Genomic DNA, 18,553 nt, shown 5'->3' with positions numbered 1-18,553 from the left:
GACAGAGCTGTGGTAGGTGAAAAGGAAGATGTGCAGCAGCGCTGTAACATTAGAAATTCTCCTTTCAACCTCTTTCTTGATCTGTAATCAGTCCCAAAGGAATCCAATAACTCAAGTGTTCTTTGTCCGGCACACTGAGCATCACATTTCTCTCTGTTATGACATTGTTTGACAGAATGTGTGTCACTGTGAAATTACAAAAAATTATGTTATCTTATTATCTTATTGTTCAGTTTTTTGTTGTTGTTGTTGTTTTTTTGTGTGAAAAAAATAAATAATCTAAACCCTTAAATAAATTAGGTAGAGAAAAGCTGATGTAATCCCTACAATATAAATACATAATGACAGTGATTCTGTAAATATTTCTCAAAAGATTATACACAATTTTTAATCAAGTTGATTATTGAATATAAAATAACAGCCCGTATGATCCTGCATTAAGTTTACCATGATAGCCTCTCTGAGAACTGTATTCAATTTATTTCATAAATAACTGTTCATGAAGTCACCCTCACTAACAATTATGATATTTTCATAATGTAGATTTTAGAGCTTTAAAGATAAAAGGATCAATCATTTGACCAATCATTTGATCTGCTTACTGTGCAGATTGTAAAGCCCACTGAGGCAATGTGATTGTGACTTTGGGCTATATAAATAAAATCGATTTGATCTGAAAACAAATACACTTTTGTAGCATAACACAAAGTAGGTAAAAACATTTACAGAAATTACAATTACAGAAAAGTATTCTCAAGATGGGTGCTGCAGATTGGGTGGTGTAGTGGGACATCTCGTTGGTTCACTCAATATCTTTGCCGAGTTTGGTTTTGACAGCTCCTGGAGGACCCCCATGTTGACGCATGCGCACATGACACTTTTGTCAGATGTCAACTGCAGCGGAGAGACAACGGACAAACATCTAGCGAGAGCTCGTCAACGTAGGGAAGTGGCAATACTTTGACACAAAAGCGTCTCTAGCCTGAGTAGAGTAATGAGGTAGATAGCCGGACAACTAATTACACTTACCTTGATTACAAAAGACTGGCATTGGCACGGCGAAAATGGACCAGGAGTTTGAAGACATAGATTCTGAGGGCCGGTGGCAGAAACTGTACATGGTAAGTCTTGTTAGCATAGCTAGCATAAAGCGAACATAAATAGTATTTCAAGCGCGCGTTTAGATTCGCAAGCTAACAGGTCGGCTAGCTCAATAAGTATCTGTTATAAAGAACGTTATTCACCGCCGCCGTTAGTTTATTTAATATTATTTTGTTTTGGCACGTCTTCATTTTATTTTCAGTTTGTTACCGTAAGCTTCGTCATAAGTGTCATAAGCTTGTACATGTGGCTGAAGCTCACTGTGATTAGTTCCGTTACATAACTATTTATCTGTTTTCACTTTCTAACATCAGCCCTACGAGTTTATCCCTCTCAGCAGGATGTTATTGGGATAAGTTGTGTTGCTCCCGTTACCGAAAGTAGCAGTTTAATTTGTTGTTATGTTTGTTTTTTGCATCTGTTGATTTCTCGTTTCTTAACCAGCCTTTTTCCGTTGTCTCCAGGAAATCAGGAATCAGTCGCACGAGTGCTCCTACAAAGTGGCAAAGTATCCAGAGAATCGTAACAGAAACCGGTACAGAGATGTCAGTCCATGTAGGTGAACATGTGCGGAAAAGTCCAAAGTGATTTACAGCGTGTAGTGTCTCCTAACCTCTGAGTAAGGATGTCAGTGCACAACAGATTCCTAATGAAGTTGTCTCTCGTCCTGCCTGCAGTTGATCACAGTCGAGTGAAGCTGGAGAACACAGAGAATGACTACATCAATGCCAGTCTGGTGGTCATGGAGGAAGCCCAGAGAAGCTACATATTGACTCAGGTTATTCAAGGCTTTTCTTCCAGTATTAACAGTCATATCTATCCGCTTGTTATCTTGTGGGTTAATTGATTTATTGGCTTGCCTATAAAATATCATAAAACAATTTTTTCTAAAAGGCTGTTCGTCCAACCCTTACCAGCTTGATCCACATATGTTTGTCACTTCTCTTCAAAATTACCTAAACAAAGCAATCCCTCAAAACTATTCAGAATTTTTTTCTAATTATCAGTAGTGTTTTTTTGTGTGTCTGATCTGTTGTCCTTTTGGCTCTGGTGCAACATCAGTTCTCTGTTTGTGGTCTCCGAGTCCATAACGCTATCTGATGGCACAAGAAATAAGCCGAGCAACAGTTACCGATGGTACCTAAAGTTATCAAAGAAATTGATTTGATTCAGAGTATTAAGAATTAAAAAATGGGAACACGGAAGCAATGTGCAGTTTAGTTCCCCTATTAGAAGTCTGTTAGTCGGTGTTATCAGATAACTTGTGTCTGTTTGCTGTGAAAGTTGATTGGCCAAGCAGGCCAGTTTTGTTTTTCCGGTTTTCACGTTGAATTATGTTTGTATATGATCACGTCTCTGAGTGTGCATGACAATAAGGAGCGCTAGTTTAGTTTACCTAAATTAATTATCATGAGTAAAGTCTCTGCGTAAAGGTATTATATTAACTGTGTGTGTGGTTTTAAGGCAACTTGTGTGTTTATGTGACCATAAACTAAAAAGCTTTGAGGTGACAGATCATTAAATGGTGGTCTCTTATTTGAAAGCTAAGATAAGTGTGGTATGTGTCGTGTATGTGCGTGCACATACAGTAACAGAGAAAAAACAGCCGCCTTAAGTCGTAACTGACCCCTAATGGCAGAAGAATAAACCTCCATCTGTCTCAGGACGACCTGATACTTCTTCTATTTAGCTGCAGTCGCGGGCTGATGCTAGTCAGTGATGTGTTTGTGTGGCATCATCGAAGTTTTTGCCATTACACACCATTGTTTTAAAGATAACTGTTTATTAAAAATCAGTTTTGGGTGGGTAACCAAGTGCAAAATGTACATTGTCTTTATGTATTCAGGTGATAGGGCACAAGAGTTACCGTCAGTACCAACCACTCACATACATCTTAGTAACGCACACGAGCTGTAATGTTTTTGCAGATAACAGAAACCTCTATGCCTGCAATGCTATGACATCATTAATTGTTTGGCCTTTTGATAGCATCGTATTGTTTGCATACTCCTCTCCTACTCTCTCTAATTCTCTCTACTTTTATCCATACATATGTGTATTTGTGGGGACGCCAGCCACTGTCAGGCCCTGTTACAGTTATACAGTTTAGATACAAACTTGTATTATATTTTTATTTGAGCTGTCCCTTTACTTTTTTCCTTAATTTTCGAGGCAGAGAGCTGAAATGGAAAATAGTGTCAACACCTGTCAACACTTGGAATTGTCATATTGAAAAATTATGATGAACATCAATACTCAATACTTATTTTTAATGAATTTATTTGTATGGTTTATTGAAGATAATATTTTGGCATTTTTCTTTTAGATTTGGGCAGATTTTGAGCAGTTACTGGACTGGAAAGCATCAAAACCAAGCTGGAAACAGTGCACGACAGCACCAGTCACATGAAATTATGTCTTTTGTTGAACGTAATGTCGATGTTTGCATCGGATCAGACACAGCACCACTGCGTCTGTAATTCCACTGACATAGCAATGAGTGGAAGATAATGGAACAGCACAGAGAGAATTTAGAAGCAGTGAAATTCTTGTTCAGACAGTGTTTTATTAATAGAAGGTGGCACTTAATTGGGTTAGGGTTATTAAGGTTGTTGCTGTTTAAAATGTGTAATTTAGGTTCAATGTCTGTGATTAGACCGAATTTGTAGAGTCAACGTTATCAATAACGGTTCTTAAGCAGAACACCAACACGGGGGCATCTCCAACCCACACACCTGTGAATTCTCTCGCGTCTTCAGGAAATGAAAGGACAAATAGCCACTTCACTTTCATGTGATGTTTCTTTCTAAACTCGCATGACTACAGAAAAAAAGCTGAGAAGGGCCGAAAAAATGATTCTTGTTCATCAAATCATATTGCTCACTGTGGCTTTTAATTAACCGAGGCAGTTTTCAGTGAACAGAGAGTTGCTTAATTCAACATGACAAGTATAAATGATACATCTTCTTTGGTTAATTGTGGATTGTAGCTATACCAAGTAATTAAAGAACCCAGAATTAGACAACAGGCAAATGTATTTGGGGATGTTATCTAGCAAAAGTCTGTGAGGCTTTTGTGACATACTTTTGTTGGAAGCCTAACAACATGAGGACTTAGTTTGCGCCAAAAAGGGCTGCAATAATCAAGTATTTTTTACTGCCGGTTAATCTGTTTAATTTTTTCCATCAATCAATTCAGTTGTTTGGTCTATAAAATGGAAATGGTCACAAATGTCAGTCAGCGTTTCCCAAAGCCCAAGATGATGTTTTCTAATGGACCCAAAGATATTCAGGTCAATACTGATCAGAGACAGAGAGAAAAATATGAGAAAATGCTTTAAAAAGTCAAAGAAAAATCTAGGAAATGCTTTCCAATGTAAACATTGGGTATCCTGAAAATAAATGGACCCATAAACAAATGTACACCAGTTTTGTCTGTAACTATTTGACAGTCCTGAAGTTATTTGCATCCTAATTTACTTGACATCAGACAGTCTGTTATTGTGCTGTATGGCGATGATCTTTTGCATATGATGAAAAGCTTGCTGACAGTCCGACCTTTGTTTATATTTTAATTGATATCTATTTGACATTTCAAGATATTTCACCCTACAGTATGCAGTTTTCTCAATTCAACCACATCATAACCTTTAGCAGGCGTGACCTTTTTTAAATATTCTCTTGTTATCGTTCTGCAAATCTCATTTGCATACCACAGTTGTCACATTAATGAAGACAATTATCACCAAGTGGATCTAATGTTTTTGTGCCTGCCTGTGAGATATATTCCCAGTGTAAATGACTTCCCACTCTCCTGCTGGACTCCTGCCATGTAACTGATCAAAGTGTGTTTGCATGTGTGTGTGTTTGCTGTCTGCAGGGCCCCCTCAGGAACACCTGTGGCCACTTTTGGCTCATGGTCTGGGAACAGAAGACAAAGGCGGTCATCATGCTCAACCGAGTCATCGAGAAAGGCTCGGTGAGTACACAGATATCATGTCGATGTAATGTAATCAAAAGAAAAGCAGCTTGTCTGGTTTGACATCTGCCGTTTGCCTGCTGCGCACACCCACACACAAAGTGCAGAAATTCTAAATAGACCACAGAAAGACAGCAGCACACACTTAGTTTGCAGCTTGCTAACAGTGTGAAATAATTAACACAACTTCATGTATTGATTTAGATTTTCTGTTAAATGGTTCACCGTGAAGCTTCGCTCTCCTGCCAGCAGGATAACTGGAATTCAGTGTTTTGACAGCGGGTTCACAGTTGTGTGAGGAGAACTGGGATGTAAGCCCAACCTCTCACCTCTTCTAAATCCAGTGATCCTGTGATGCGCCGATTAAACACACACACACACACACACACACACACACACACACACACACACACACACACACACACACACACACACACACACAGTCTCTCAGCGCAGCTGTGTTGTCTCTCTTTCTTAGAAAAGCAGCTGAAGTGGATCTTGCTTGGTCATGAGATTCACTCACTGACTGTTTTTTGGAAATGAAAGATAAAAAGCACCTACATTCCACAGATATCATTAACCTCACAAGGATCTTTTATGTAGGCCAGCACTCCAATCCTCCACAGGGAAGGTTACATAATAGACTCATCCTTAAATGTCCTGCCCGTTGTCCGTTTACTAAGAAAACACTGTATGATTAGATGTTGATTGTCGTATGTATTACACATATTTGACTGCAGTACTGACAAATGACTTTCTATTCCATAAAAAAATATTAGTACTTGAGCAAACGAGGTCAAGAATTGTTTTGGAACTGACCAAAAAACAAAAACAAAACAAAAGACTCAGTAGAATGTATACTTCCTCCAGGAGCATTCCCCTTTAATTCTTCTGAGCCTAATCCAATATCTGACTCGATAGCCCTGTATCACTCTAAAGTTTTTAACAACCCACAACTGCTTAACCCTAATTTAAGATCACCACATCTTGGATCACTCACTCATAGATACCAGCAGACTTAAACCAGATTTTTGTCATCATGATCATGCATCATTTTCAGAGAAATTAACAAAAATGTGTTGCACTAACAAGAATACATTCTCAGACTCCTTTGGGTAATTATGGATTGTAGCTATTCAAGTCATTCACGAATGCAGAATTAGATAACAGGCAAATGTTTTTAGATGTTATCTAGCAAAAGTATGTCAACATTGTGTCGAACGCCTATTGACAAGAGGATTTAAAACTGTGTTAGGAAACCTCATTCATAGATATCAGCCTGCTTTTTTTTCAAGATCCAAGAATTATTATGTGAATATGTGTTGCGGTGAAAAGTGAAGTGAAAAGCATTCCTGAATCTGTCCCTTTATCGAGATCCGCACAAACGTCAGTGGAGTCTATTCTGGGCCAAGACCCATCCTCCATACAAGTTTCGTATAAATCTGTTCTGTAGTGTTTGTGTAATCCTGCTGACAAACCAACCAACAAACCAGTGGAAACTGATGAAAACGTGACCTCCTTAGTGTCGATGATGATAATGATAATAATAATAATAATGATAATAATGTTAATAATAATAACAAACTAGTAACACCTTTCAAAAAAGAAGCGCTTCACATAGCAAAAAGAATGAATAAAAAGCAACATTTAGTTAGTCACAAATAGAAAAAAATCCAAAATATATATAGCGAATTAAATTTCCCTTTCAGAATCAGTTTGAATGAACTTTTAATAGAATGAACACAGAATGGTTATTTAGTTAAATACACATACATATAACATATTTAATTACTAAAATAATTTCTTTTATAGAGCAGAATTCGATACTATAGTAGACTGCATATAGATAATCTACAATTCTCATATCATGGTATACCTTTATGAAATGTGCCACGTGACAGAATAAAAAAGGTGACCTTAATTAGACAGCCAGAGATTCAAAATATGTGATGTAATATGTCTTGCGTCACAAAACGGAGAGTAGTTGTATGTTAATGGAAGAGCAACACATTGATGTTTTGTATTTGTAGTTTGTGAAAGTATATTAATGAAGTGTAACGTGTACTGTACGATAAGGTGCAGGTGTTTGTGTGTAGAGAGAAGACATGGAGAAAACACTGAAAGCATAACTTTATTTATTGTCCAGCTTCCCTCTAAATGCAGAGGATCAGGCTGTCCTCCTGTTAGTCTTCAGCTGCTTTATCTCAAGCAGCCAGCATCTGCTTTCCATCAGGTGTATTTCATTGTCAGATGTTGAACTCATTTGGTATCTCTTACCATGTTTGTTTCCTTTTTCCCTCTCTTACAGGAAAAGTGTGCCCAGTACTGGCCCATAGCTGAGGAGAGGGAGATGGCCTTCAGAGACACGCGTTTCTTGGTCACGCTGTTGTCAGAAGACACCAAGTCGTACTATACCACCCGAGTGTTGGAGCTGCTGAATATTAGCGTAGGCTGAAATATTATTTACCACAAGGGAAATTCTCAGTGAAAGGTGGTAAAGGAGAACTGAAATGTTTATAAGTTCTCACGCCTAAACATATCACATGGACCTTTGTTGTTTGAGGTTTTTTAGAACTGAAAACATCCTCGTTTTCTTTACTAAAGCTCATTGTTTTTATCAAACTTTTGGACATGTTGAACATTTCTTAGTGTTCTTTTGCCTCACAAGGTTTTTCTAATGTGTAGGAGTAAAGAAAATGCAGATGTCAGTGTTTAAAATACCCAAAATATGCTTAAAATACAATGCTCACGCTGCAAAAGTCATTTTTACAACCTGATTTTCAACTGTTTCTTAAATGTTTTTTAATACAAATTGTAAAATATCAACAACCGAAATGAATGGCAAATCTGATCACGACAACGGGAAACAACTGCACACACATCTTGACATACTGTTTTTGACCATCCACTTTCCAGAACCTGCTTTATTGCATGAATTGAAACTGAAACTAGAGTGGGATACTTCAGCTGCCCAAAACAACTAAAATAAGCTTGTCACCTCAAACATGCATCATTGGGCTCACTGCCAGGAAATACATGATTGTTCGTTTTTTCACCTGCTAATGAGCTCTCTGTCTGCTTTTCACAGACTGGAGAGAAAAGAGAGATCTACCATTTTCATTACACCACGTGGCCTGATTTTGGTGTCCCAGAGTCCCCAGCATCCTTCCTAAACTTCCTCTTCAAAGTGCGGGAGTCAGGAGCGTTGGGGGTGGATCATGGGCCGGCTGTGGTGCACTGTAGCGCTGGAATTGGACGCTCAGGGACGTTTTCTTTAGTTGACACATGTGTGGTTCTGGTAAGTCCTGCCTTCTTTTTTGATGTTTTTACTCAGCTTTCTCAAAAGAATTTGGTCTTCAGGTTTTCTAGATAAGTCAAATGATAAAATGGTGATAAAAAACAGTCAGGATATTTAAATTGTGGCAAAAAAACTTGTGTAAGTAGGACAAATTAGTCTCTTATAGGCTGTCAATTGATTCACTAAAATTAGTGTTTCCATATTCTAATACAGGAGAAAGTTTTTTGTTTTTTGCAAAATGTCTTAAATTAAAATGTTATAAAAATTAGACCAGATAAGTCATTAGATGAATTTGTGATATATTGATTTCCACAAGCACTTTATCGAATGTAATATATCCATCTTAATTTATTTTTGTTTGTATTTAAAATGAGTGAAACTCATCATAAAAGTCTACATTTTGTATCTTATAAATCCTTAAACCTACCACTGAACTGTTATTATACTTATCTGTTGTGAAATGTAGATTAACCCAACTCACTCTAAAAACCATATTCATACATAAGACCTTCTTCTTCAGGAGTTTACATGCAGGGTATACCACATACCCGTATGTCTACCTTCAATGCTTAAATGATTAAAGGATGACTTGTCCAAATTTGGTTAAAGATATTCTTGAAAACATCATAAAAACATTAGATAAAAGTGTCTGATACCTGTAGACACCCTGTATGTTCTGACTGGGTCCTGGTTCTGAACAGATGTAGAAGAGAAAAAAAACACGCCTACAACTAAAACGTGAAACTAGCTTTCATGTGGTTACATAGAACCCACAGCTGAAAGGCAGCGTTGTTCTCTTGGCATGCTGGGGAACATGAAAACATGATTATGTCGCGGTAGATAAACCAGAAAAGGTCAGCTGCTGCATTTAATCCCACAACTGCTGCTTGTCATAGACTGGTAGTGTGTAAAAATGTAAGAATGCGTGTCCCTTTCATACACAGTCGAGGAATGAGTCAACAGATATCGAGAGAGCAGGGCTTCATCCTGGTTAGTTTAGCTAATTTTGAAAATGCTGTCCTGTTCAGATGGACAAGAGGAAAGACCCGTCATCAGTGGACATCAAAAGCATCCTGTTGGACATGAGGAAGTACCGCATGGGTCTGATTCAGACCCCTGACCAGCTGCGCTTCTCCTACTTGGCTGTGCTTGAAGGATCCAAGCACATCAAGGGAGACGCCTCTGTACAGGTACTTGCACAGAGCTCACACAGTTACCAATTCAGTTATTCTGTACTTCATTGCGCAGCACCTTTTCTTTTCCATTTCATCTCTTGTTTTTTTAGGAATCCCGAGACTCTATTTCATCATAATGGTCCAGTAGGAGTCAATTCTTCTGAAAAAGATTAAAATTGAGTCAAAAGATAGATGTGTTGGATTTCTGTTTACATAGGAAAGCCTGAATTTATCATGTAAGGAGGGAGATGATTAGCTCAAACACTTGAAGAAACTCGCCAAAAGCAACTTCATAACATTCTTCAGCTAGTCAGAGATTTTGTAAAACTGTTAAAGCAGAGTGGTGTAAAAAGTCAGACTAGAACAGTTAGACTAGAATAAATGTACCATAAATATTATAGTTATTCTCTTATTTCGTTTGAGTTTCTTGAGGCCTCTTCACATACTTGAAGACTCCACATACGTACATACTGGAAATTAAGTTGAATAGAAGTTGGTTAGCAAGACAGCCACAGTGGGAACAATTTTCTAAATTTAATTAAAAATATCATGCAGCCTAAAGGATGATCAACACAATCACGTGGAGTATTTTGTCTTGATTTATGTGCTTGAAGTTGATTCGCTTTAGGAAATTACAAGGCTTAATCCATTTGATTCACAAATTAGTTTCAATGCCAGGAGGTTCCTGTAGATCTCCTCACTTTTCAGCAGACCCATCTGACCAGGCCTCAAGTCACATCGGTGATAAAGTAGCTTTATGTTAATCAAAGGGAAGAAACGAACCAGTCGAAAAAGATGTTAATTGTTTATACCTAATGAAAAAGATGTCATGATAAAAATGTTTCCTAGCCCTACAGAGGGGAAATGATAAAAGAGAACGATAGAGAGGTGTGTTAGCGAGATAAGTAGCTGAGTTTTATGAGACAAGGGTTTACACTGTTGAAGGTTTAATGAAGTTTGTTTCATTTTTTTCTGTGAAGGTTGCTAGATGGCAGACAGAAATAAACAAGTGCACATTTGCATGGCATCCAAATAGACTAAAATAGATTGTGAGGATGTGTAACTGCCTGTCGTTTTCAGATTATGAAAAATAATTGTAAATAATTAATTGATAAAACAATTAATTAAAGCATTTAACCATAAAAAAACCAGCACAGAACATCAATTCATATTCCAAATTTTTTGAGTGATTCTTTTGCTCGAAACATCAGGTGAGCCAAATCAAATCTTTTGACGGGTTTGAAATGATCCAACCACGGTCGCTGTTCTCACCAGCGAACTGAAACAAACCTGAAACTGATTCTGTCATATTCTCTTTTCTTCAGCCTCTCTCTTCCTTTGGAGCAGTACTCATACAAGAGTGATATTTCATAGTTTCTTAATTTACGTCACAGCAGAAGTCAGTTACTGAGTATCTGGGGCTAATGGTTTTCACTGGTGAGTCCTTTTTGTGAGTGGTGTTCAAATCGACACAAAGTATTGATGCATCCAATCGCAAATAATTTAGTTTGTTTTCGCGTTACAAGATCAACACCTAAACTCAAGTAATTTGCGGTAAATGTGTATTTTATCATCATTAGAGACACAGTAGAAGGAAACTATAAAAACACCCGGATCTATTCTAAATAATACAGAGTTTATACAAAACTACTTCTCCCTCCAAATGTCATAGTCATATGCGAACTACGGCTCTATAGCTGCCTAGGGCTTCTCTGACAGAGAGTTGACATTGTTGATGGTTGCCCGCAAACACTGTCATGTGAGGAGAGGAAAGGTGCTGCGAGGGTGAAACAGACTTCATTCACTGAGTCCTGAGGCTGTGGCAGACATTATCCCGGAACAGAGAGAGAGAGTGTAGCCATTGGAATTTTTTATCACCGTCACTGACCGTGGGAGAGTTATTCACGTCTGTCTGGGCCGTTTTTATAAAGCTTTTGTACAAAGTATGGTTATTGTATCATATCATTGATAGCAGTTTGTGTTTTACTTGGTATTGGATTGGAAAATAAAGTATTTCATTCTATAACTTCACAAACAAATTGCCAGTTATAGGCTGCTTTGATCAGTGGCAAAAATGGTATGGCAGCCACATTTTAAAGTGTGATTATATTGCTCTCAAATTCTTTTGTTTACTGTCAATCTTCTTCGCGTAGAACCGGTGGCGGGAGTTGTCCAGGGAAGACCAAGAGCCGACACCGGAGTCTCCCCCTTCAGCTCAGCCTCAGGCCAGGTGTCCGACGGAGAAATGCAACGGCACCCAACGGGGAGGTCAGCTGGAGGAGGGAGGAGACTACAGACAGGATGGCAAAGTACCAGCACAGTCTCCCTGCAAGGAACAGGAGCTGGACGGCAGCACAACACAGTCAGTACACCCAAGACTGATAAAAGGAACATGCACCATTGATTGGCCATTGTCATAATCAGTAGATAAATTATCTGGATAGGTCGCAATGAAACACAAAAGTATACATCATGCAGAGTGTTAGTAACCGGGAAAGTTCTTTTTTCATAGCTGCTTCCTTCTTTATTTGCAGCAAACGGCGCAGAGAAGACAGCATCTCCAAATCAGGCACAGCCAAGACGTCCCAAAGCAAGCCCAGGACAAATGACTCAGAGAAGAAGAGAAAAAGGTGACTACAACCACAATCTTATTATTCATACACAGATCACAAGTTCTTACCTTTCAGATGATTTGTCATGCACAGTGAAAATACCAATTTGGCATATTATTTTCTGTAATTTGTACTGCAGAAAAAGTGTGATCAGATTTTAAGAACCAGTCATTTTAAGAAAATGAGCCGCTGTTCCATAATCAGAGATGTCATTTATTCCTCTTTTTTTTTCTTCCTTTTTTTTTTTTATGGTTTCCCATAGACAAAACGGAAAGGCATCATTTATACTGTACAATTCTTGTGACGCTAAAGGGATGCCAAAGAAGAAAAGATATGAGTCACTTTCTTTTTAACGCCACAGGGAATCCAGGCAGGCTTTCCCAGTATATGACTCAACCTCCTGATAGTCAGACTTTAAGCACAGCTGAGGCCTCATTTTTCTTTCTATTTCTAATTTATACTACATTCTCAGTCATGTGAAATCACCAGTCTTGCTGACATACCAGCGGGAGGGTTAGCCCTGATCGAGCACTTGTTTCTGATGACTGTGCACCTCCAAAAACAGCTCACTAAGTCATTTCTGAGAAGTCTTCCTTTGTTGTGTGACATGTCAGTGTTGTTCCAGTAATTCGGCCCAAACTGCACCATTTGTGACGCGGTCTCACTCTGCTGTTGTGGTTCTTCTCGGACAGTTTGGGCTGCATTTGCTGCACATGACAAGAGCTGGCCTGTCCAGCGGGGGGCAGTGTATCGTTACCCCCCTCTGCGACAGCGACAACTGCCAGGAAGAGCACATTTAGAGGACGAAGTTTACCCGCAGCTTTTAAAAAGAACGCCCACTCTTGTACATGGAGGTGTGTGTGTGTGTGTGTGTGTGTGTGTGTGTGTGTGTGTGTGTGTACCTGTGTGTGCGGTGTGTGTTTTTGTTTCTCTTGAGGTTTTGTTCTTGTTTTCATAATTTGCTTGGCTCCTGTGGTTTTGGAGTTGTGTTAAGTTTGGCTGCACTCATGCATGGTGTGTGTGTGCGCGTGTGGCGTGTGTATGTGTGTACATCTGTGGTTTATGGTCGTTGAAGCTCCGAAATGTCAGGTTGAGTTGTAATTTTGCAAGGTGCTAATTTCCACTGTGCATCAAAGATTCAAATTCGGTGGCATATTTTTTTTTTTTTCTCTCTGTTTAATCTCGTCAGATGTTATTGTGCAAACCGGCAACCGCTATCGTTTTCACTTCACTAAACCACCTCTTCACACATGAAAGGGTGACTTTTTTTGTTGACAAGTTAGGTGGCTGGGTTGGTCCCTTTTTTGAAAACAAAGGAAGTCAACTAATTCACCATAAAGAATGAATAATTTTCCTGATTAAGGCTGTCCGCCTCTCTGTACGATGCCAAAAAGCTATAACGAATGAAAATTTGCCCATTTTGTGACGCTTTCATTAGTAGTTGGTTTTAGTCTAGACTATTCAAAAAGAAAGAAGGTCATTATGTCTTTTCCTGCTTTGGTGCCAGATTTTTGTCTCCGCTTTACTGAAGTCTTTGAAGAAGTGCACCAAAACCAAACATATCTATGTTGTATGACTTCTGATGAAGAAATGCCACCAGAAAATAAATGAAGAAACCTCAGAGTGTAGGTTAACGACTGATTTAAAAAAAAAAATAATAATAATTTACCGACACGTTGTATGTTTTTGTTTGGGAAGGCTTCTGTTCACAGAGTTATTGCTGTGTCATCTGCAGTATTTGGTCAGAACTTCCCCATTCGGTCATGATTTTATCAACCCTGTCAGTCATTTGGAAACACAAATCTGTGGTTTCATCTACTCTCGGAAGTGTGTTCTTTCATTTTCTGGAGGCATTTTTTCATCAGAAGTCATATGACGTAGATATGTTGGATTTTAGTGTGCTACTATATGCATTTCCCATACACTTCAATACAGCTGACACCAGTCTGGCACAAAAGCAAAATTCAGTGGTGTAATGACCCTTAATTCCACTTTAGGTTCCTGTCAGGCTCTGACAGTGATTGTGATTCATTGGGCTGCTGCTCTCCTGCTGCTCAACACTCGTGTATAGCAATCATGTTGTCTGTAAAATGACGCATTAAAAGCTAGTAGACATGGTTATAGCTCCCTTTCGATCATTTTTCCCTGAAAATATGATCCTTTTAAGCCTTTGGTATGACACTTCAACCTTTCCCATCTGGCAACACTGCTGTCAGGCCACCACATGAAATGAGTTGGGGCTGCTGCAGGTCTGCTGCATGTTCCTGTAGTTTTGTTGCAGTTGTTCCAAAAGGTCTTTACATGTCTCTTGGACTTTAGCATGGCAGTGTTCCTACTCTGTTGTGAGTCTTAAACTGCATCAGTCGTGTTTTGTACTTGTTTAAGTAGAAGTTCGGATTTTAGAAATTCATCAGAAGATTTCTGGTCGTGTCTAGGAGGGTCTTTGTTGATTTAATATGCTGGGGGACCGTTGAACAATAATTACATTTCGTTGGCTCCTGCTGTAGTTGATCAAACTAGATATTTAGAGCTGCAACTAAGGATAATTTCAATTGATTTATGTGTCGAATGAATCCATTTATAGATTGTTTGGAAATGGCAAAAATGCTAAAGCCAGTTGTATTAAATGTATTGTTGCCAGTTCAAAGCTCACAAACAGTCAGTTTACTATAACATTAAAATATAGAATTTGAATCCTTCAAATTAAGAGGCTGTAACAAAAGAACGTTTTATATTTCTGGCATTGGAAAGATCTTTAACAACTATTTGATTATCAAAATAGTTGCTGTTAATTTTCTATCAATCAACGCTTTTTACAAATTAAATATAATATTTATGTTAAATAAATATTATCTTAGCAGGTTTTAGCATTCATAGGAACAACAGAGTCTATTGCTTATACTACATCTGAAGCCAGACAGCTGTGCAGCATCACCCATGTTGGATTCGGCAGATTTTCTTAACCTTTTCCGCTGGCTTATTTTGAACAGCCAGAGAAAAGGTTACAGTGGTCAGCTCAAGTTCCCAGAACCACAGATTACATCTTTTGAAAGTCTTTTTTTGTCTGAGCAACAGACCAAAACACATAGATACTCAACTTACACTGTCAAACAGGGAAAAAAACAAACAAAAACAAACCAGAAAAATCGATTGGAGCATATCCTGCATTTTTACTTGATAATTGATTAATCAGTGAATAAAAATCAGGGGTGAGTCTCATTAGTTAACCTCACAGATAATCAATTCTGATGATTTGTTTTGATGCTCTGCAATAACTCCACGGAATTTTTCTTTAACGTGTGACACTAATGGCTAAGAACATCTAAACAGTGTGACATGTTGCTTATTAAACAAGACAGCTGCTTTGCATTGATAATCAATCTAATGTTGTCAGGAGAGGATACACTGTCATGCCACAGCTGCTGCTAGTAGTTGAGCAAACCTTACTTAGGATTCTTGGAAACTTAAAAGGACAGTTCCCCCCACTTTAAAAAAAAATGTTTTTTCCACTTATCGGTAGTGCTGGTTATCGATGTAGATCGTTTTACTCTGAGGAACCACATTTTGAGGAGATAGGCCGTAGAGATGTCTGCTTTCTCGTGAATGTGGTGAAACTCGATGGCAGTCTTGCTTTAACTTTTAGCTTACTCAACAGCAGTGTCTCTTTCCATAAAACACGACCTAGTTCCTCAAGATCATTTACAGACCTTGAAGGAAACATGCACCTACTCATACTACTTTGACTCAGCACATCAACGGTCAACGGAGCAGCTGTAAATAGTCTTCCTCTCGCCGCATTGCCGCATACAAAGCTTGGCTAATTAAATGACAAGCATGTTTCATTTGCTGTAAATTCTTTACAATAAAAGAACCATGTTTGGCATTTTGTTTTTGGTTTTTTTGGTTTTTTAAAAGCTTTTAGTATGAAGCAACAAAATCCGGAAACCTTGGGTTCTGACCAGCTGTTGCTTAACAAAACTCTTGAAACAGCAGAAAACGAACACGATGAAATGGTAAAATAGGCCTGAGTGAGAAGCATGAGCCAAGAGGCATGGTTAACTAAGAGAGGTGAGATAACTAAGCTATCCAAACTGGCTAACATTATAGCTCAGCCGGGGAGGTCGCCATGAATGATTACATGCTGTTTTTTCAAAGGCACAAGCCTCTCTTTTTCCTCACAACAAGGTCTGTGGATTATCTTGACACAGTGCTGTTGAATTTTCAGATGGATAATTTTGGCTCTTTTATCATCACAAGCTGAATCCCATCTAGTTCCATTTCATTTGAGAGAGGGCAGACAACTCCACGGTCGTTTTCTATAAAACTCGGCAACTCGCACCAAAACAATCTAGATGGATAAAATGCATCGGTATGCATTTTTGATTCATGGGTGAACTGTCCCTTTAAACAAGCTTGAAGACACTAACTTGTTTTTTTGTGGCATGAGCTCCTTTGATCACTGAGCTTCACTGACACTCTGGTAGAAAATAGCGTGTTGAGTTCAACCTCTTTAAACACCTTTTTGTCTTTTGACAGGGCGAAAACCAGCGACTGCTAACCACCTCCACCTGCGGCCACGCACCGACAGCTCTGGCATCAAAGCCAACATCGGCAGGGAACTCCAGCTCTCTCCAAACCTCTGTCCATCTCCCTCTCCTCTCTTCTCTATGGCTTTTTTAAAAATCATTTTGTTGTCCCTCTTCTTCTTCTTCTTCCTGTTAGCAACATGTCACTCCCACATACGCCTCAGTCCTCCTCCATGTCACCTCACCCTCTCCAAACTGTTTACAGCAGACACTTCGACATTCTTGGAAGAGAGCACATTTGAAAAGAGAAACACACCAGCGCTTTATCCACGGGTCACAGCTCAACCACAGCCTGGAGTCACAGAATCGTTCTCTTTTTTTGCTTTAATATTATTATTATTATTATTGTTTGCAGCTATGTCAATCCATAACGCTTTTCTTTGCTTCTATGAAATCAAGACTGATATTTGGGGCTATGCATTGCCAATTTGTAATGCTGTTCATATGTGTATTTTTAGGAAAAAAAACTTTTTTTCAGAGGGGAAAATAAAAATGTTCTATTTTTTATAAAGAGATTACTTGAAGTTTTTCACAGCGGGGTTGGTTAAATAAAAAAAAACACTGCCTCCTCCCTCATCAGAAATGCAGTGGCATGTAATGTTTCCATGATGTACATAGCGTTCTTTTTAACAAAAAGATGTGTGTAAAGAAAAAAAGACATATTTTTGCTTGTGAAAGAAAAAAGGAGGAACGACAATGTTACAGATTTGAATACAGTAGAAAAGCTGATTTGACGACTTGTTCTCCTTTTGAAATGAATTTGTCTTAAGTTTCTCTTTCTCTTAGAGTGTTACCTACAAATAAAACTGGTATTATCTAGTTTAAATAACAACCTGTCTGCACTCTTCTCTATTTACTTCACCACAAACCTGTCGGTCAGTGTTTCACAAACCACACCTTTGTTTTCAGCAAAGGATGTAACCAAACTACAGTCACAAAAGCAGAAAATGCTGTTATTATTCAAAAATTGTTTTCAAGTACAGTTTGAGTAAATTTACTAAGTCACATTCCATCACTGGTCACCTCGAGTCGCTCTCTCTGTTTCCTTCTTGTTACGTCTGCTGTGCGTGATGTGCACCGATATGTTGAAATAAGTCCTGTGATTTTAGGATGGCGGCATGCAACGAGACGAATTAAAAATCATAAATAAACCAATGATGGAAAATGTCCAACTACATTTGGTAATATTCTTAAGCACAATTTTGAGGTCCTTCTACTGTAGTATTGCCAGTTTCTGCTACTTCCACTCCTTCACCTTTGAGAGCAAATACTCTATTTTTTACTCACTACATAAATTGTATACATTTAATAACTAAGCCAAATAAGTGCATATCGAAATTAACGTTCTTTTAATCGACAATCAGAAATTTTTTTTTTTCTAATAATCAGAAAAATGCTGAATTCCTGAACTGATAATTGGCCAGGCTGATAAGCGATTGACACGTAGTTCACAGCACACACATACAAGTAAATATAAGTATTATTTACCTGATACTTTATTCAATTTTTTGGCCAGAAAATTACTTTTGATACTTCAGTACATTTGATATCAGATACTCTTAAGATTTCCTTTTACACAAGTATAGTTTGTATGACTGACTTTCACTTTTACCAAAGTAATGTTGTTTTAACTAAACTTAACTAAAGCAATAAGCCTGTTCTGACATTGTAAAGAGTAGAAAGTACATATATTTGTGGTAAAATGTAGGGAGTACCATGAAAAAGTGGTCAGAAAAATAAAAACCCAAGTAAAGATACCAGAAAAATCTACTTAATTACAGTGAAAAAAGTATTTATACTTTT

At 38.2% G+C, this 18,553-nt stretch overlaps 1 protein-coding gene across 2 annotated transcripts; it reads left to right on the top strand.

Moving 5' to 3' along the window:
• The first annotated feature begins 871 nt into the window (after positions 1 to 871).
• On the top strand, positions 872 to 17,582 carry ptpn2b (protein tyrosine phosphatase non-receptor type 2b). Of its 2 annotated transcripts, none has more exons than XM_030412651.1 (10): positions 872 to 1,121; positions 1,566 to 1,656; positions 1,779 to 1,879; positions 4,981 to 5,079; positions 7,388 to 7,525; positions 8,168 to 8,377; positions 9,406 to 9,567; positions 11,706 to 11,914; positions 12,087 to 12,182; positions 12,857 to 13,242. In XM_030412651.1, the coding sequence occupies exons 1-10, from the start codon at positions 1,065 to 1,067 to the stop codon at positions 12,879 to 12,881; spliced, it is 1,188 nt and encodes a 395-aa protein (XP_030268511.1). In that variant the 5' UTR covers positions 872 to 1,064; the 3' UTR covers positions 12,882 to 13,242. The 2 variants fall into 2 exon arrangements, with proteins under 2 accessions (XP_030268511.1, XP_030268512.1); XM_030412652.1 differs by lacking the exon at positions 12,857 to 13,242 and adding an exon at positions 16,701 to 17,582 and having other exon boundaries at positions 873 to 1,121.
• Positions 17,583 to 18,553: the final 971 nt, after the last annotated feature.

This window comes from Sparus aurata, chromosome 3, assembly GCF_900880675.1.
Source record: "Sparus aurata chromosome 3, fSpaAur1.1, whole genome shotgun sequence".
Lineage (NCBI taxonomy): Eukaryota > Metazoa > Chordata > Actinopteri > Spariformes > Sparidae > Sparus > Sparus aurata.
This window is presented reverse-complemented; position numbering and strand designations above follow the sequence as displayed.

What these genes read in the sequence shown, in the direction of transcription:
- ptpn2b (XM_030412651.1), top strand. Translation starts at nt 1,065, where the DNA reads ATGGACCAGGAGTTTGAAGACATAGATTCTGAGGGCCGGTGGCAGAAA. An exon ending in GTACAGAGATGTCAGTCCAT is followed by an intron (nt 1,657 to 1,778) that starts GTAGGTGAACAT and finishes TCCTGCCTGCAG; the next exon opens with TTGATCACAGTCGAGTGAAG. An exon ending in TGGAGCTGCTGAATATTAGC is followed by an intron (nt 7,526 to 8,167) that starts GTAGGCTGAAAT and finishes TGCTTTTCACAG; the next exon opens with ACTGGAGAGAAAAGAGAGAT.